Here is a 12,166-nt window from a genome sequence, read left to right as displayed (position 1 = left end):
ATGCTGGCAGTGACACTGATGCTCACGCCGAGTCCCAGCAGCCCTGCTCTGTGCCCCCACATCCCACCAACTTTCCAAAGACCATCCCCTCAACACATACCCTGGTACCAAATCCTTTCCCTGACCCTGACCCTTTTGCTCCCAGCCCGGACCCTTACACCAAACACAGACCCAACACCAAACCCAGGTCCTTGTCCTGACCCTGGACCGTTTCCATCAAGCCCCGACCCTTGCACCAAACCCAGACCCTCACATCCCACCTGCAGCCTTGCAGCGAGCCCAAATCCTTCACGGTGCCCAAATCCCCGGCTCTTGACCCAAATCTGGACCCTCTGCCTCCTCTGCAAGGGCTCCGGCTGCAAGTCCCGCAGATCTGACACGCTCTGGGTGCGACGGGCGCCCGGGAAGGGTCTCGAGTGGGTGGCAGAAATCACGGTGGGTGACGGTGCTGGTACGGACTACGGGGCCGTGTTGGCAGCACCCGGCCGATTCCAGAGCCAAGGATTTGGGCACCGTGCCGGGGTCAGGCTCGACACAAAAGATGAGGAATGGGTGCAAGAGGTCTGGGCTGGGTGGGAATGGTCGAGGCTCAGGACAGGGGTCCGGGTTGGGTGCAGGGGAGCAGGTAGGCTGCAAGAGTGCAGGAATAAGGAATGAGTTTGTGGAAGAGGCCAAGGTTTGGGGAGACAGTGCAGGGGTGTTGGGGGTCAGTGCCAGGGTTGGTGCCACCACCACCACCATAACCATCAGCAGATTTCGCGCAGTAGTAGGTGGCCGTGTCGTCGGCCGTGAGGCTGTTCATCTGCAGCGTGACCGTGCTCTGGGAGTCGTCCCTCGAGATGGTGAAGCGTCCTTCGACCGACAGCGCGTAACCTGTGCTACCACCACTGCTTCTAATACTCGCGACATATTCGAGCCCCTTCCCGGGCGCCTGTCGCATCCATCCCATGCCAAAGCTGCTGAAGTCGTAGCCGGAGCCCTTGCAGAGGAGGCGCAGGGACCCCCCGGGTGTCTGGAGACCACCTCCGGACCCCACCAGTTGCACGGCCGCCCGCAGCCCTGTGGAGAGAGAAAGGACGGGATGGAGTCACTGGGGACCTGGCGTATCCCACCCACCCCTAAATCCGTGTGCCCGGAGTTGCAGGGTCCTACCTGGGAACATCTAGTCATAAAAGCAAAGAACTGCAAAACTCACGAGTTACTACATCGACTAGTTAATTGCTTGGCTCTACTTTTGTCTGTTGTTTCAATCATAGTGTTGTTGGTTCTAATAAGATTTCTAATATTATTTACCAAATCTCACTTTGACAGTCTTTTAGCAGCAAACCAGTTTCCTCAGCTGGCAAAAAATATTAAAACCATCAAAATATTTGGACATGCCGGAATGTATGGACATATGCTATCAGTAGGACCCAGCCACGCTGACCCCTACCCCGGGCACATGGATTTTGGGTGGTTGGGCGACTCCATCCCGTCCTTTCTCTCTCCCCAGGGCTGCGGGCGGCCGTGCAACTGGTCGAGTCCGGAGGGGGTCTCCAGACACCCGGGGGGTCCCTGCGCCTCCTCTGCAAGGGCTCCGGCTTCGCTTTCGGCAGCACCGACATGGTGTGGATGCGACAGGTCCCCGGGAAGGGGTTCCAGTGGGTCGCGGGTATTTGGAGCGGCGGCGGTGACACGCCGTACGCCCCGTCAGCCAAGGGAAAGTCTTCCAGCGTCCGTCCCCGCATCGGGAGGAAAGCCTCCGCCCCGAGCCTGAGCATCCCTGCCCTGCATCCCAACATCCCAGGACCTTCCTGAAAACCCTGCACCAAGCACGGACCCTGCAGGGCACCAGGTTCTTGGCATTGACCCCAAACCCCGGCCCTGACCCCCAAAACCCTGCCCGGCTCCCGTCTTCTGCACCCAGATCCCATCCCTGTTCCCTGCCTGCTCCATACCAGGGACCTCAGAAAACCCTGCACGCTGCCAAAATCCCCTGCGCTGAGCCTTAAATTCTTCTCCCAGGTTGTGTTGGGCGAGGGCTCCGGCTTCACCTTCAGCGGCTCTGCCATGGTCTGGGGGCGACAGGCGCCCGGGAAGGGGCTCGAATACGTCGCGAGTATTGACGACGATGGTAGTAGCACAGACTACGCGCCGTCGGTCGAAGGACGGTTCACCCTCTCGAGGGACAACTCCCAGAGCACGGTCACGCTGCAGATGAACAGCCTCAGGGCCGACGACACGGCCACCTACTACTGCGGGAAAGATGCTTGTGGTGGTGGCGCCGAGCCCCAACACCCCTTCACTGTGTCCCTAAATCCTCCCCAAACCATCACCTCACTCCAAGACCCCTGCAGCCACTCCAGATCCTTGCCCCGAGCCTCAGCCGTTTGTCCCACACCTCAACCATTTGCCACAAACCTCAACTGTTTGCACCAAACTTTGACTGTTTGCCACGAACCTCAACCATTTCCATCAAACCTCAAACATTTTGGCCCCAAACTTCAACCGCTTGCCCCAAATCTCAACCATGTTTGCCCCAATCCTCTACCATGTTTACCCCAAACCTCAACTCTTTCACCCAAACTGCAGTCTTGTTTGCCCCAAACCTCAACCATGTTTGCCCCAAACCTCTACCATTTGCTCCAAAGCTCAACCCTTTGCCCCAGAGCTCAACTGTTGCATCAAAGCTCAACCGGTTTGGCCCCAAATCTCAAACGCTTTTGCCCCAAACCTCAACCGCTTGCCTCAAACCTCAACCATTTTGGCCCCAAACCTCAACCATTTGCCCCAAACCTCAATTGTTTTGCCCCAAACCTCTACCATGTTTGCCCCAAACCTCTACCATTTGCCCCAAAGCTCAACCGTTTGCCCCAAACCTCTACCATTTGCCCCAAAGCTCAACCTTTTTTGCGCCAAGCCTCAACCGTTATTGCACCAAACTTTGACTGTTTGCCACGAACCTCAACTGTTTTGGCCCCAAACCTCGACCATTTGCCCCAGACCTCAATTGGTTTTGCCCCAAACCTCAACTGCTTGCCCCAAACCTCAACCGTTTGCCCCAAACCTCAACCATTTTTGCCCCAAACCTCAACCGTTTCACCCAAATCTCAACTGTTTCACCCATACTGCAATCTTTTTGCCCCAAACCTCAACCATTTTTGCCCCAAGCCTCAATTGTTTTGCCCCAAACCTCAACCTTTTAGCCCAAACCTCAACTGTTTTGGCCCCAAACCTCAACTGTTTTGGCCCCAAACCTCAACCGTTTTGCCTCAACCATTTTTGCCCCAAACCTCGACCATTTTTGCCCCAACCTCGACCGTTTTTGCCTCAAACCTCGACCGTTTTGCCTGTCCTGGTTTCAGCCGGGATAGAGTTAACTGTCTTCCTAGTAGCTGGTGCAGTGCTGTGTTTTGAGTTCAGTATGCGAAGAACGTTGATAACGCCGATGTTTTCAGTTGTTGCTCGGTAGTGTTTAGACTAAAGTCAAGGCTTTTTCAGCTTCTCATGCCCAGCCAGCGGGAAGGCTGGAGGGGCACAAGAAGTTGGCACAGGACACAGCCAGGGCACCTGACCCAAACTGGCCAACGGGGTATTCCATACCATGGGACGTCCCATCTAGTATGGGAACTGGGAATGTGGGGGGGGAATCGCTGCTCGGGGACTGGCTGGATGTCGATCGGCACGTGGTGAGCAGTTGCACAGCGCATCATTTGTACATTCCAATCCTTTTATTATTGCTGTTGCCATTTTATTAGTGTTATCATTATTAGTTTCTTCTTTTCTGTTCTATTAAACCGTTCTTATCTCAACCCACGAGTTTTACTTCTTTTTCCCGATTTTCTCCCCCACCCAACTGGGGGGGGGGATGGTGAGTGAGCGGCTGATGGTGCTTAGTTGCTGGCTGGGGTTAAACCACGACACCAGCGTTGGTTCGTTCAGCTGACGGGTCCAGTCCCGGTGGGTTTGCACTCCCAGGGCTTCAGTCTGTGTCCTTTTATCATCCTTGCCCCTCCTTCGGGCCGGCACCTGAACTCGTTAGGGTAATGAACAGTTTGTGAGCCTTTGGGCTTGGGGGTCGTTTGTGGAGTAACTTCTCCCTCCCTGCAGACGTGGCCATCGTTTGATCTTTGTATCCCAACGGGGAGCTGCGCACCCTCCAGCACGTCGTCCTGTCCTGTTGCTGATGTCTGAGCTGATGGGCTTTCCACCTTGGTTCCTCGCTGTGCAGGGCTTGTCTTTAAGCAGAACTTGCCCCACCACAATGTTTGAGACATCAACTCGTTCAGTCACTCACAGGGATGTGATGCCAGCTTTTCTACCACCACCATAAGCACCTTTCCCGCAGTAGTAGGTGGCCGTGTCGTCGGCCCTGAGGCTGTTCATCTGCAGCGTGACCGTGCTCTGGGAGTTGTCCCTCGAGATGGTGAAGCGTCCTTTGACCGACGGCCCGTACCAGGTGCCACTACCATCGCTGCTAATAACTGCGACCCACTCGAACCCCTTCCCAGGTGCCTGTCGCACCCAGTTCATGTTGTAGCCGCTGAATGTGAAGCCGGAGGCCTTGCAGAGGAGGCGCAGGGACCCCCCGGGTGTCTGGAGACCCCCTCCGGACTCCACCAGTTGCACGGCTGCCCGCAGCCCTGCGGAGAGAGAAAGGACGGGATGGAGTCACCCGGGTCCCAGAGTCACCCACCCACCCAAAATCTGCATGACGGCGGTTGGACAATCCCACCTGGGAGGGCTGCGAGGAAGAGGATGAGGAGGTGGAAGGGGGGCTGCTCTGGGGTGGGTCCTGCTGGGGGGGTCCTCTCTGCCCTGGTTGTCTAGAGTTGCTCAGGGTGATGGTTACACCAACGGAGGGTGCAAGGGGCCCTGACCATCCCTGCCTGGCCCCCAGCCCTGTCTCCAGACCCCTGCACCCAACCCGGACCCTTGTCCTGAGCCTCGAATCTTCCCACCCAGCCCAGACCTCTTGCACCCAACCCGCGTCCTTTGCGGCGAGCCCCGGTGTTTGGGCTCAACGGGCGGCCGTGCAACTGGTGGAGTCCGGAGGTGGTCTCCAGACACCCGGGGGGTCCCTGCGCCTCCTCTGCAAGGGCTCCGGCTTCACATTCAGCGGCTACAACATGGAGTGGGTGCGACAGGTGCCTGGGAAGGGGCTCGAGTTCGTCGCAGGTATTAGCAGCGATGGTAGTTACACAGAATACGCGCCATCGGTCAAAGGACGGTTCACCGTCTCGAGGGACAACTCCCAGAGCACGGTCACGCTGCAGATGAACAGCCTCAGGGCCGACGACACGGCCACCTACTACTGCGGGAAAAATCCTGGTGGTGATAGAAAAGCTGGCATCAAGTCCCAGCATCCCTGCGCTCCGTCCCAGCATCTCAGCATCTTTCCAAAACTCTTGCCCAGAGCCAGGACCCAGCTCCAAGACTGGACCCTTGCAGTGATCCCAGAGCCTTGTACGGAACCCAGACCCTCGCCCTCAGCCCGGATCTCTGCCCCGACTGTGGATCCTTTGCGCCGGGCTTGCACCCTCCTACCCTCCTCCAACGTCCCAGCATCTTCCCAAAGCCCAGACCCTCGCCCTGGACTCTCTGCACGAGTCTGGACCCTTTGGAAGGAGCCCGGACCCCTGCACGGTGCCCAAATCCCCGGGTCTTGCCCCAAACCCAGGCTCGGTGCGTCCTCTGCAAGGGCTGTGGGTTGGGAGAGAGACGTCTGGTCTGGTGGGAATGGTCGAGGCTCAGGACAGGGGTCCGGGTTGGGTGCAGGGGAGCAGGTAGGTTGCAAGAGTCCAGGAATAAGGAATGAGTTTGTGGAAGAGGCCAAGGTTTGGGGAGACAGTGCAGGGGTGTTTGGGGTCGGTGCCACCAGCAGCACCATCATCTTTTTTCCCGCAGTAGTAGGTGGCCGTGTCGTCGGCCCTGAGGCTGTTCATCTGCAGCGTGACCGTGCTCTGGGAGTTGTCCCTCGAGATGGTGAAGCGTCCCTTGACCGACGGCGCGTAAACTGTGCTACTACCATCGCTGTTAATACTCGTGACCGGCTTGAACCCCTTCCTGGGCGCCTGTCGCACCCAGTCCATGCCGGTGCTGCTGAAGGTGAAGCCGGAGCCCTTGCAGGGATCTGGGCTTGCAGCAAAGGGTCTGGGTTGAGAGCAAGGGGTCCAGGGTCAGGACAGGGGTCTGGGCTCGTTTCAAGGGGTCCATGATTGGGTCAGGGGTCTGGAAAAAGAGCAGGGATGGTCAAGGCCCCCAGAACCCTCCTTTGGTGTAACCATCAGCCTGAGCAACTCGAGTCCTCCTGGGGAGAGAGGACCCCCCCAGCAGGACCCACCCCAGAGCAGCCCCCCTTCCACCTTCCTCCTCCTCGTCCTGTTCCTCGCAGCCCTTCCAGGTAGGATCCCCCAACCTCCAGAATGCAGATTTTGGGGTGGGTGGGTGACTCTGGGACCTGAGAGACTCCATCCCGTCCTTTCTGTCTCCGCAGGGCTGCGGGCGGCCGTGCAACTGGTCGAGTCCGGAGGTGGTCTCCAGACACCCGGGGGGTCCCTGCGCCTCCTCTGCAAGGGCTCCGGCTTCACCTTCAGCAGCTTCAGCATGTACTGGGTGCGACAGACACCTGGGAAGGGGTTCGAATTCGTCGCGAGTATTAACCCTGGTGGTAGTGGCACCTGGTACGCGCCGTCGGTCAAGGGACGGTTCACCCTCTCGAGGGACAACTCCCAGAGCACGCTCACGCTGCAGATGAACAGCCTCAGGGCCGACGACACGGCCACCTACTACTGCGCGAAAGCTGCTGGTGGTAGTGGTAGAAAAGCTGGCATCACGTCCCAGCATCCCTGCGCTCCGTCCCAGCATCTCAGCATCTTTCCAAAACCCTGAGCCAAGACCCAGCTCCAAGACTGGACCCTCTCCGTCATCCCAGAACCTTGTACGGAACCCAGACCCTCGCCCTGAGCCCGGATCCCTGCCCCAACTGTGGATCCTTTGCTCCGTTCCCAGCATCTTCCCAAAGCCCGGACCCTCGCCCTGAGCCTGGACTGTTTCCACTAGTCTGGATCCTTTGGAAGAAGCCCAGACCCCTGCAACGTGCCCAAATCCCCGGGTCTTGCCCAAACCTCCTCCTTGCACCTCTTCTACAAGGGTTGTGGGTTGGGTGAGAGACGCCTGGGCTGGGTGGGAAGGGTCCAAACTCAGGACAAGGGTCCGGGTTGGGTGCAAGGGAGTAGGTTGGTCGCAAGAGTCCAGGGATGAGGGCAGAGTTGAGGAAGATGCCAGGATTTGGGGATGCAGCGCAGGGATGCTGGGGCTCGGTGCCAGCACCAGTGCAACCATCATCATCATCTTCTTTCGCGCAGTAGTAGGTGGCCGTGTCGTCGGCCCTGAGGCTGTTCATCTGCAGCGTGAGCAAGTTCTGGGAGTTGTCCCTCGAGATGGTGAAGCGTCCTCGGGCCACCGGCGCGTAGAAGGTGTAACCACCGCTGTAGTGAATACCCGCCAGCCACTCGAGCCCCTTCCCGGGCGCCTGTCGCAGCCAGAACATGCCGTAGCTGCCGAAGTCGAAGCCGGACGTCTTGCAGACGAGGCCCAGGGACCCCCCGGGTTTCTGCAGGCCCCCTCCGGACTCGACCAGTTGCACGGCCGCCCGCAGCCCTGGGGAGGGGGCAGAAGGGGAGAGACCCCCAGATTCCCCTCATCCTTCCTCCAGGCTGGCCCCAGATTCAACAGAGAAAATCTGGGATCCTGGGGGGGATCCGGGCAGAGGGATGGGTTTGTTCTGGGAGCGGGGGGTTTCAGGACGATGCCGGCATTTGGGGACATAGAGCCGGGACGTCGGGGCTCGGTGCCGGGGTCCGGGCTCGGTGCCGGCAGATGCAGCGGCTGCAGCCGTCGCAGCGCGGCGCAGAGGGCTGGGGGCTGCCAGGCGTCGCTGCCTCCTGCCTCCCGCGGGGACACCGCTCGACGGCGCTTTTCCTGCCCAGACGCCCCGTCGGTGCCACCACCAAGTTTCCCGCAGTAGTAGGTGGCCGTGTCGTCGGCCCTGAGGCTGTTCATCTGCAGCGTGAGCAAGTTCTGGGAGGTGTCCCTCGAGACGGTGAACCGTCCTTTGACCGCCGACGCGTAGTGGGTGCTACTGCCACTGCTGTAAATACTCGCCACGTATTCAAGCCCCTTGCCGGGTGCCTGTCGCACCCACTCCATGGCATAGCTGCTGAAGGTGAAGCCAGACGCCTTGCAGATAAGTCTCAGGGACCCCCCGGGTGTCTGGAGACCACCTCCGGACTCCACCAGTTGCACGGCCGCCCGCAGCCCTGCGGAGAGAGAAAGGACGGGATGGAGTCGTCTGGGTCCCTGAGTCACCCACCCACCCAAAATCTGTCTGCCTGGCATTAGGGGTCCTACCTGGGAGGGCTGCGAGGAAGAGGACGAGGAGGAGGAAGGTGGAGGGGCGGCTGCTCTGGGGTGGGTCCTGCTGGGGGGGTCCTTTCAGCTGAAGGAGGACTCGAGTTGCTCAGGGTGATGGTTACACCAAAGGTGGTTTCCACCGGCCCTGACCATCCCTGGTTCCAGCCCCCAGCCCTCTGACCCAATCCTGCACCCCATGAACTGAGCCCAGGCCCTTTGCAACCAGCCCAGAACCCCTTTTGGGCTCAGAGCAAGGGGTCCAGGGTTAGGACAGGGGTCTGGGCTCGTTTCAAGGGTCCAGGATTGGGTCAGGGGTCTGGAAACAGGGCAGGGATGGTCAAGGCCCCCTGAACCCTCCTTTGGTGTAACCATCACCCTGAGCAACTCGAGTCCTCCTGGGGAGAGAGGACCCCCCAGCAAGACCCACCCCAGAGCAGCCCCCCACTCCATCTCCTTCCTCCTCATCTTCTTCCTTACAGCCCTTCCAGGTAGGATCCCCCAACCTCCAGAATGCAGATTTTGGGTGGGTGGGCAACTCAGGCACCTGGGTGACTCCATCCCATCCTTTCTTTCTCCGCAGGGCTGCGGGCGGCCGTCCAACTGGTGGAGTCCGGAGGTGGTCTCCAGACACCCGGGGGGTCCCTGCGCCTCCTCTGCAAGGGCTCCGGCTACGACTTCAGCAGCTTCTGGATGCAGTGGGTGCGACAGGCACCTGGGAAGGGGATCGAGTGGGTCGCGGCTATTAGCAGCAGTGGTAGTTACACCTGGTATGTGCCGTCGGTCAAAGGACGCTTCACCATCTCGAAGGACGACTCCCAGAGCACGCTCACGCTGCAGATGAACAGCCTCAGGGCCGATGACACGGCCACCTACTACTGCGCAAAAGGAAGTGATAATTATGGTGGTGGCACCAACCCTGGCAGCCAGCCCCAACATCCCTGCACTGTGTCCCCAAATCCTCCCAAAACCATCACCCCACTCCAAGACCCCTGCAGCCACTCGAGATCCTTGCCCCGAGCCTCGGCCGTTTGTCCCACACCTCAACCATTTGCCACAAACCTCAACTCTTTCACCCAAACTGCAAGCTTTTTTCCCCCAAATCTCAACCATGTTTGCCCCAAACCTCTACCATTTGCCCCAAAGCTCAACCCTTTGCCCCAGAGCTCAACCATTTTTACCCCAAAGCTCAACCATTTTTGCCCCAAAGCTCAATTGTTTGCACCAAACTTTGGCTGTTTGCCACGAACCTCAACCATTTCCATCAAACCTCAAACATTTTGGCCCCAAACTTCAACCGCTTGCCCCAAACCTCAACCATGTTTGCCCCAATCCTCTACCATGTTTGCCCCAAACCTCAACTCTTTCACCCAAACTGCAGTCTTGTTTGCCCCAAACCTCAACCATGTTTGCCCCAAACCTCTACCATTTGCTCCAAAGCTCAACCCTTTGCCCTAGAGCTCAACCACTTGCCCCAATCTTTGACTTTGACACGAACCTCAACCCTTTGCATCAAACCTAAAGTGTTTTGGCCCCAAATCTCAATCATTTTGGCCCCAAACCTCGACCATTTTGGCCCCAAACCTCTACCATGTTTGCCCCAAACCTCTACCATTTGCCCCAAAGCTCAACCTTTTTTGCGCCAAACCTCAGCCATTATTGCACCAAACTTTGTTTGCCATGAACCTCGAATGTTTTGGCCCCAAACCTCGACCATTTGCCCCAGACCTCAACTGTTTTTGCCACAAACCTCAAGTTCTTGACCCAAACCTCAACCATTTTGGCCCCAAAGCTCAACCATGTTTGCCCCAAACCTCTACCATGTTTGCCCCAAAGCTCAACCATGTTTGCCCCAAACCTCTACCATTTGCCCCAAAGCTCAACTGGTTTTGCCCTAAACCTCAACTGCTGGCACCAAACTTGGACTGTTTGCCATGAACCTCAACCGTTGGCCCCAAACCTCAACCAGTTGCATCAAACCTCAACCATTTTGGCCCCAAACCTCAACCAGGTTTGCGTTGGGTGCAAGGGAGCAGGTCGGTTAGGTCGCAAGAGTCCAGCAATGAGGCATTTGACCTCGTTTGTGTCTTAATGTCGCTCTTGGGGTCACATCGAAACCTTCCCCGACATTGGATCGCGACAGCGTCCTTTGACCGCTGGTGCGTAGTAGGTGCTACTACCACTGCTGTGAATACTCGCCACGTATTCGAGCCCCTTCCCGGGCGCCTGTCGCACCCAGTTCACGTCATTGCTACTGAAATCAAAGCTGGAGCCCTTGCAGAGGAGGCAGAGGGTCGAGATTTGGGTCAAGAGCTGGGGATTTGGGCACCGTGAAGGATTTGGGCTCGCTGCAAGGCTGCAGGCGGGATGTGAGGGTCTGGGTTTGGTGCAAGGGTCTGGGCTTGATGGAAACGGTCCAGGGTCAGGACAAGGACCTGGGTTTGGTGTTGGGTCTGTGTTTGGTGTTAAGGGTCCGGGCTGGGAGCAAAAGGGTCAGGGTCAGGGAAAGGATTTGGTACCAGGGTATGTGTTGAGGTATGGCCTCTGGTGTAGGGTTCAGTTATATGGAACTTAGTTATCGGGCCTGAAAGTAGCTCATGGTCACAAGAGTGTTCCAGACGCCTTTAGAAGGCCTTGAACAGCCTAAACAAGAAGAGAGAAAAAGAAAGATCCCAGTTAGAAAAACACAGGTGCACATTCCACGATAAAGGGAACTTGGCACAAACAACCTCAATTCAGGGGCTTATCTCGACCAATTGGACTAAGACAAGTCTTGCATGCTCTAGCTAACGTAGCCAATTATGTCCTGTGTTTATGCGCGTGTACGGAGTGAGTATAATTAATTTTATCTTATGTTTATACGCGTGGACAGTATTGATGTAACCAATCACCACTTATGCTTGTGCGTGTGGACACCAAATGCTTGCATGCAGCAGCCAATCAAAGCTTCTAAACAACTTAGAGAATTGTAGAAGAATGATCAGCTAAGCTCGATAAAGTGACGACTTTAATCATCATATCGGTGTTCTATCGTCCAGGCCCCGCATGGAATAACCCTAAACCCTACACCCTGGCTCACGGAAGAATCAGCTCCGTTGTGCCTGGATTGTTCACTCTCTGTCCTTTGTTCTCCAAATATCCCACAGTGCAGCCACCGCCCTGTTCAGTTTGGGGTTCATCAGACAACGAAGGGCTAAGCTGTCGGCACAGCTTCGGGGAGTCGTCTCTGCCGAGAGACGGGGCCTTAACGCAACCCAAGGCTGGGTCGATTTTGCAGCCCCCCCCATGAATCCCGTCTCTGCACCAGACACGGTGAAACTCGTTTGGGACCTATGAGCGGGACAACCCATGGAGAGGCGATTCAGGATGATGCTGGGACGTGGGGACGCGCTGCGGGGGCTTTGGGGCTCGGTGCCGGGGTCGGTGCCACCACCATAAGCATTTTTCCTGCAGTAGTAGGTGGCCGTGTCGTCGGCCCTGAGGCTGTTCATCTGCAGCGTGAGCGTGCTCTGGGAGTTGTCCCTCGAGATGGTGAACCGTCCTTTGACCGACGGCGTGTAAACTGTGTAACTACCATAGCTCCAAATACCCGCGACCCACTCGAGCCCCTTCCCGGGCGCCTGTCGCACCCAGTCCATGTTGTAGCTGCTGAAGTCGTAGCCGGAGCCCTTGCAGAGGAGGCGCAGGGACCCCCCGGGTGTCTGGAGACCACCTCCGGACTCCACCAGTTGCACGGCCGCCCGCAGCCCTGCGGAGATGGAAAGGACGGGATGGA

General features: G+C 57.7%; 4 gene segments (V, D, J or C); 3 read left to right on the top strand and 1 right to left on the bottom strand.

Annotated features, from left to right (window-relative positions):
• The first annotated feature begins 1,376 nt into the window (after positions 1-1,376).
• LOC142027963 (immunoglobulin heavy variable 3-23-like) lies at positions 1,377-3,185 on the top strand. The segment is given in 4 exon segments: positions 1,377-1,386; positions 1,493-1,605; positions 2,005-2,254; positions 3,151-3,185. Coding segments are annotated over 4 exon segments (408 nt in total).
• An 8-nt stretch (positions 3,186-3,193) lies between these two features.
• Positions 3,194-6,071, bottom strand: LOC142027962 (immunoglobulin heavy variable 3-23-like). The segment is given in 4 exon segments: positions 3,194-3,219; positions 4,305-4,622; positions 4,715-4,805; positions 5,829-6,071. Coding segments are annotated over 4 exon segments (678 nt in total).
• Positions 6,070-6,870, top strand: LOC142027960 (Ig heavy chain V region 6.96-like). The segment is given in 2 exon segments: positions 6,070-6,130; positions 6,476-6,870. Coding segments are annotated over 2 exon segments (456 nt in total).
• A 2,034-nt stretch (positions 6,871-8,904) lies between these two features.
• LOC142027959 (Ig heavy chain V region 6.96-like) lies at positions 8,905-9,849 on the top strand. The segment is given in 3 exon segments: positions 8,905-8,917; positions 8,975-9,283; positions 9,773-9,849. Coding segments are annotated over 3 exon segments (399 nt in total).
• The last annotated feature ends 2,317 nt before the right edge of the window (positions 9,850-12,166 follow it).

Source organism: Buteo buteo, unplaced genomic scaffold (assembly GCF_964188355.1).
Source record: "Buteo buteo unplaced genomic scaffold, bButBut1.hap1.1 HAP1_SCAFFOLD_98, whole genome shotgun sequence".
In the NCBI taxonomy this organism is placed as follows: domain Eukaryota; kingdom Metazoa; phylum Chordata; class Aves; order Accipitriformes; family Accipitridae; genus Buteo; species Buteo buteo.
Note: the sequence above shows the minus strand (reverse complement) of the source record. Positions and strands in the feature narration are given on the sequence as shown.